At 45.6% G+C, this 7,209-nt stretch overlaps 1 protein-coding gene across 3 annotated transcripts; it reads right to left on the bottom strand.

The window, feature by feature from the left end:
• Window positions 1–556: 556 nt before the first annotated feature.
• LOC130371515 (probable phosphatase phospho1) lies at window positions 557–6,993 on the bottom strand. Of its 3 annotated transcripts, none has more exons than XM_056577315.1 (2): window positions 6,902–6,993; window positions 557–5,215 (listed from the first exon to the last, which is right to left on the bottom strand). In XM_056577315.1, exon 2 carries the CDS (start codon window positions 5,179–5,181, stop codon window positions 4,387–4,389), a length of 795 nt encoding a protein of 264 aa, XP_056433290.1. In that variant the 5' UTR covers window positions 5,182–5,215; window positions 6,902–6,993; the 3' UTR covers window positions 557–4,386. The 3 variants fall into 3 exon arrangements, with proteins under 3 accessions (XP_056433290.1, XP_056433291.1, XP_056433292.1); XM_056577316.1 differs by lacking the exon at window positions 6,902–6,993 and adding an exon at window positions 6,485–6,892; XM_056577317.1 differs by lacking the exon at window positions 6,902–6,993 and adding an exon at window positions 6,525–6,892.
• Between the last annotated feature and the right edge of the window lie 216 nt (window positions 6,994–7,209).

Here is a 7,209-nt window from a genome sequence, read left to right as displayed (position 1 = left end):
CGCCGAAGCTGGCAGGTCCGGCGGGGGTAGGTCTCGGCGGCAAGTCCGGCAGCTCAGCTCCCGGAGTACAATCCCTTTCTCCTCCATGTCGCGGTTCATGGACTTCAGAGAGTCAAGGCTAAGTTCCTTTCCCCCAATTCCTCTCAACCATGGCCGAGATATCCCCCACTACGAGTCTTTACTTGTTGTGGAAATGCCAGAGACGTCAGACGCAGTCTTTATTCATAATATCATCCCAGGTGCACATAACTTTTGGCTGGGATATTAGATATAATATTATATAAATACCCATATATAATATTATTATATTATATTATATTATATGATATAGATATAGAGCTCCAGGAGTCCGCAAACGGCAAAAATCCCTTCTCCTCCATGCTGTGGATCAGTCTGACAGCTCATTGGTTAATGGCCTGCAGCTCATAAACAATAAAGCTACAGACACCAGAAACAGCGCATTCTAAAAGCTATTTTCAGCAAACAGCTTCAAAAACATGTTTTCTGGAACTCAAATACTATGTTTCCTTGTTGGGAAAACACCATAATATGTCTCCTTTAATGGTACGCGGACTTCGCGCTCTACCCGGTGATTCCCCGCGGGGCGCCCCCGACGAGATGTTTTGTTATAGTTTTGGCGCCCCCCTTTGGTTCAGAATATATGTGTGAGAGACACTGGGCGTTTGTTCGAAAAAAAGATAATTATTAAATAATCTATAGCCTAATTCCAGTCTCTCTTGTCACACGTTCGTTGTTCTCATACCCCGACCATTTATCTTGTTAAAGTTATACATTCTTAAGATTTGTATTTTTTATTTATTTGTTAAATTTTTTTCTTCTGCAAATTCCTCATTGGAAAGAAAAATATTGGCCAAAATGATCTCACTCTACACACTGTACACTCTACACACAAACGTTTTATTATGAAAACTATTCTGAGCAAATAAAGAAACAGTGAAAGCAGCCACCATGGGATTAAGGGATTTAATTAGGTAATGGCTTAAATTCCTTTACATTACAATGATATATTTTAAACAGACACACATTTGTTCATTTTGGCTAAATAACCATACTTTAAAGACAATGGAAAGTCAAAAAACAGTTGCTGTATTACTATATGATAGCTGCAACTGTCATTAAACAAACGTATTATTTCAATAAATTATTTAAATCATTTCATAATACAGCCTTTTAGTGGGTCATGATTATACAATTTAGTTGCCTACGGTTTGTGGCCCATTAAATAAATCAGGAACATAAATAAAGATTTTGTAAAGCTATTCAGGTTGCAAATATGCGTTCACAAGTGTATTTAGCAAACACCGAATGTCTCAACATGCATGTCAAGTATTCTGCACTGAAATTATTGCACAAAACTCAGAATCAGTAAGCAGACACATCAAGGTAGATGTAAGTGCCATAGGTATATTTTGGCAATTTAAGCTTATTAATACCAACACAAATGTGATCCATAATGATCTTAGATGAAACATGTGATTGATTACAGAATACCTAGTGTGTGTTTTCCCCCTGATAAAGAATGTGATCTTGAAGACAAAAATAGGGAGCTGCAGATCGGTGATTTTCCTCATTACACATCAGCATTGTACATTAAAAAGTACAGTGTAAATATACTGTAACTTGTATACCGTTTTGAGGGTTTCTCTTTAGTTGTTTTCACCACAATGTCACATGAATTATTGCAATGGTTCTTGCAGAACTTGCAGGTGTACACACATACACACGCACACACACTGGTAAATTCAAGTCATAACAAATGTCCCTTGTTGAGTCCTAATAGGTGGAGCACCATAAACACTAAAGCTTCCGTACCTTTAGCTTCCTCTTTCACAGATAATTTACGGATAAGGTGATGAGGCTTCCTCCATTTTACAAGACGGTCAAAGTCCATGCAGAAGATTACACCTCATCACTTGCAATGGGTTATTCAATCACATTTATTGTATCTTCTGTCTCTGGAAATCGACCTTGTGTTTGCCCTGGTTTCAATTGATCATGAACCCGGCAGTGAACTGGTTTGCCAAAACAACCCGTTTACACAAGCAAACAGCAAAAACAATTCTTAATATGGATTAACATCGTTCCGAAGGCTGTAAATCTTTGTATAATACTCCCAATATGAATACCTTAATATTCACTCGTTAACCCTTCTCTCATGAACAGCAAGGAGTGCAAATTCATTGTTGCTTAAAGGTTAAGGAATGAAGAGTAAAAAGCAGGTACATAGATCTGTTGTGAATTTTTGCACGCATAATACATAACATTATTTTATTTGTCTGCAATGTAAAATAAAAGCTTTCCTTTTAACAGATTCATACTACTATATTGTTTTACAGGCATACAGTAATCCCGGCCATTTGATTTTAAGAACACAACCACTTTTTTACCTATTACCTGTAAATATTGTATACAAACACGTATCAAGGTTAGGTTATTTCAACCTAGATGTTTGTTTCACTTACTTATATATACCTCAAAGAAAGGAACTATGACATTTAAAAAAATATACACTCTGAGACTTTGGAGCCTATCTGCAGCTGATTGTGGAGGGCAATGCAAAATGAACCCGTCTCACACACACACACACACATCACACAAACACTGAGCATCTAATCAAGCCAAACATGTCTACGTTTTGAGGGTTTGCAGTGTCGAAGCTCAGGGGGTGAACACAATACAACACGACCTTCCCCCTCACACAAACGCCAAGGAACCAAGGAATCGAAACTTAGAACCTTTCTGGTTCTACCTCGAGACCTAGCCTCCCTCACCCCATCCACAACGACTTAAAGTGCCAGCACAGTAGCTAGCTTTTAATTTTTGCTTGTCTACAAACCCAACAAACTACTTATGACGAGTTGTAGGCTGGTGTGGACAGAGGAAATAGAAAAGACATGCACTTGTCAAGGGTAGCGGTCGTGTTCCTTTTGTTCGCTGGTGGCACCCTGTCGGTGTTCATTACGCTGCCACGTTCTCAGCACCCAGATGACGTGTCAACACTGAGAGTAAAGGCTTGCACGTACTCTGTGTGTGTGTTTGTGTTTGTCCTAGTGTGTATGTGAGCACATTGAGCTTGTAATCCATGCTTGTTGTCTTGGATTCAAATGAATAATTAACCACGGGTAGCTGTGTGATGCTTTCTTGGGGTGGGGAGCCAAGGAACCACAAACAGCCCCCCCCCCCCCCCTCTCTCTCTCTCTGTCTTTGTTGCCACCAATATAAAGAACCTCCAGAATACTGAGAGAATTTGAATGGGAAATGGTCAGAAATACTGCATAAAAGACAGACTAATGCTTAGTGTTTAGAGGGCCGTTAGCTGTCTGAGAGTCTAAACGGGGGGCCTTTGAAAGACCAAATGTATATAAACAAAAGGATGGGCAAGTAGGGGTGAGTGGGAGGTTGATGGCATTTGATTGAAATCCCCCCCCCCCCCTCCATCAACCAAAATCCCTCAGAGACCATGGCTAGAAGCTGTCCCACCTCAGAATAAAGGATACATCAAATAGACAGTTTCTAACCTTTCTCTATTCCTTACGAGCTTGTTTCAATACTGCTTCACAATATTTCTCCCTCTACTAGTGAATAGTACTAGCTGAATTCTTAGAGTACAAGTATTCAATACAAGGCTGAAAAGTCAAATGGGTGGTTTAATCTGTGTTTATAGTGTAGCAAAAATGTTTGAGGTGGTTTGATACGTATACCTGGGAAAAAGAGCTATAGAATGTTATATTGAGTGGTTTTAAAGGGTTGTATTACAATAAACTACTGTTTTAATTGTATAAGCTCATAAAGTAAGCATTACAAAAGCTAAAATGCTTCCCTTTGTCTGGCTGTAGTTACAAAGGATTGATTCAGGTTGATTTTTTTTCATGCAGTAGAAAACGTAATCCTCTCTATGGGGGTTGCTGGGTATACAATCATACTGTGATAATATTTGTCTTGGTAAATGTCTTTTAGGTTTCTAGGTGAGCTGGGATGTAATCATGCATATATACTGAGGGTACTCGCCTCGTCCACTCTAACGCGCTCCAGCCCTCTAATCTCTGACACACACACTCCTTCATCCTCTCCCCCTCTCTATCTTGCTCTTACAAGTGGCCTCTCTTTCTCTTTCTCTAGCCCACACACACACACACACACACACACACACACACACACACACACACACAGACACACACACACACACACACACACACACACACACACACATACACACACACACACACACACACACACACACACACACACACTCACGCACACACACACACACACACACACACACACACACACACACTCTCCTTCGCTCTCCTTATTGCTCCTTTAACCTGTCTCTTTTTCACACACACGGCCTCCTCCCCCTCCCCCTCATCTCTCCTTCCCCAGTGTCTGCAGGCAGGCCACCACGTCCTCCCCGCTGCTCCAGGGGACCACCTGGGCCTTCAGGGGCGCCGTCCCGCCCCCGGCGCCGCCACCGCCCCCCGCCGCCGCCTCTATGAGCCGGTGCATGGGGAAGTTCCTGCGGGGGAACACCACGTCCCCGGGCCCCAGGGCCAGGGACGGGCACACGTCGTTGGCGCCGTCGCCCACGTACAGCACCTGCTGGAAGGCCCGGCCGCCGCGCTCCTCCTGGCGCCGCGCGAGATACTCGCGCAGGATCACCTGCTTGCACATGTTGTCGGGGCAACGGGCGCAGGCGTGCGCGTGGAAGGGCCGCAGCACCAGGCGCCCGGCGGCGTCGAAGCCCGCCGGGTTGCTGAACACCTGGCGGAAGAGCGGCAGCGCGCCGAAGCGCCGCAGCCACGTCTCGATGAAGTACGTGTTGGCGTCCGACACCACCACCGCCTCGTAGTCGTGCGGGTGGGCGCGCAGGAACTGGAAGAGGGCGGCCAGGCCCGGCGTGGGCGGGATCTTCTCCAGCGCCGCGCGGATGGCGTCCTCGCCGACGCCCTGCTGGGCCAGGTGGGAGAGCACGCGCTGCATGTGCTCGTTGTAGTGGCCCTCGCGGTACGCCGCCACCAGCCAGTCGGGGAGCCGCTGGCCGGGGGCGGCGCGGACCACCGCGTCGTCGCTGTTCTCCGCGATCATGGTCTCGTCGAAGTCGAACAGGATGAGGAAGCGTTGGCCGTTGGGGGCGGCGGGGGCCGTGCTAGGGGCGGCCATGGCGGTCAGAGCAGAGCGGGGGCCTCGTCCGTCACTGAAGGAGGAAGAGATAGGTGTGGTCGTCAAGCACGGCGTGCAGCGAATGATAAGATTAGGAACGAGTATCGTGCCACTGGGTGAAACTAAATACATAACTGCTCAGAGTCCTCCTGAGCAGTGTGGTCACCACGTGATGGGGGTTGGGTGATGGCGCACGAGATAAGCGCGTATTTACAATTCTTATGCAGGCTGAGCTGGTGTTATGGAAATGGCTGATCAACAAGAGAAATGAAAAAAAAAAAAAAAAGGAGAAGTCAACGAGTTCAAACCAACAGGAGTCACCCTGTACTGTGTAGGCCTACTGGCTTGAGGGCGAGATGTCAGTCACAGTGATGCAAGGTGAGGGATTTAGAACTCCGCCAGGGGGTAAGTGGTGTTTACATGAGAGGGAATGAGGAAGAAAAGGCACAGGGCGAGCCAACAGGAGGCACTTAGGCCTACCCACTCTACCCTTCCGTTGAACAAATAAGCACAAGAAAATCACCAAGGGTCCTACACTTTTTTTTAGAACAAAACAACCCTTAATCAATGTGTTTGAACCATCCGCAGAAGGTTGTTATATGCCTACACAGTAAAACAACGAGGGAATTAAACCATTGAAAAGTTCTGAGGGGGTTAAATAGACCAACATTCCACGTTATCCCACACACTGCGATCCGTTCAACCCACTGTAAGCGGTGTGTCTAGACTCTCTCTCTAGGCCTCGCAGGAGAGCTGACTAAAAAAAGGGGATCCCTTTCAGAACACATACGCTCCATATAGAGTTCACTTTGGCAGACTTGTGTAACTTGAGTGTACTAGCTGCACATGTCGGAGTTGCATCACTGCATATCTTGACCATAAGTGGAGCAGAATAGAGGACCTCGCCGGTGGGCCGATACGGACATGAGACGACTTTACCAATTCGTTAAACGTTTCGTTGTTTATTTGCATGGAATGGCCTAAATAATAAAAAATCTGTACATTAATTTTAAATGTAGGCCAAGTTATAGGCTAGGCTACACTTCGAAAAAGTCTTGTATTATCCGTCTGATCGTATCATGTGGGAGTTTGATTGGGTGTTGGGAGTCAAAAGGCTAAGGGCTTTATGTTTATTCTATGCTTATACCATCTGATTCTGTAATAGCCTAGTAGTGCCTATTGATATCGAAATGTGTACGAACATTTTACATCGTTTTAACATTTTATGAACTATTTATAAGCAATTATGGATTGTAAAGTTAGGGGTTATTATGGGCAACATAATGCCACACACACAACCTACCCGCGGTTTACCGAACATCATGTAAGCACTCCTGAAATACCTCCAGAGCGGTGGACAAATTAGAATCCGGCGTTGCGTGTGTGAAGCAGGGCTGCAGCCAGTCAAGTGTCCGTGGTTCTGCCCCTGGTGCTGCTGCAAGCTGCAGTGTGCGGCGCGCCTGGCTGTTCCTAACCTCGTACCGCGTAAAGCTATCTAAATTTAACCACACGATCATCCACAGCCAGTCGATTACGAGAGGTTACCCTTGAACGGCACACACACCGCCAGCCCTGTCGAAGAGCGACTGCCTCTCGTTGGCTCTCGTTTTAATATTGATTTATATTTCAGCGATTCATATAACGGGTACAAATTCATTCAAAGTCAAATGCATTCGTCGAGTCGAGATAAATTAATAACAAAAAAACCATAAATGCTTACCGGTTGTGGACATATGTTCAAGCAGTGGGCCGAGGAGGGCTTGGATGGTGCCCGGCTCTGGCCGACCGCATCCTTATGACGCGCCGAGGATCTGTGGCCATGTGACCCGGGGAGATAAGGAGGGCATTCCCCGGCAAATGCTCGCCGTTGACTGGTCGGCGAGGCTGTACACCCAAGATGGCAGCGGTCGAGGGATCGATAATGTTACGACGGGCATCGGTATTTTCTCATCATCGGTTTTTGTTTAGATAAGCTTGTCTGAGGCTACTTAACTGAACGGTGAATTCATTGAGTGTTTTTATTCGGAA

This window comes from Gadus chalcogrammus, chromosome 18 (genome assembly GCF_026213295.1).
Source record: "Gadus chalcogrammus isolate NIFS_2021 chromosome 18, NIFS_Gcha_1.0, whole genome shotgun sequence".
Taxonomy (NCBI): Eukaryota; Metazoa; Chordata; class Actinopteri; order Gadiformes; family Gadidae; genus Gadus; species Gadus chalcogrammus.
The sequence above is the reverse complement of the archived record's forward strand: the minus strand, read 5'-3'. Positions and strand labels throughout refer to the sequence as shown.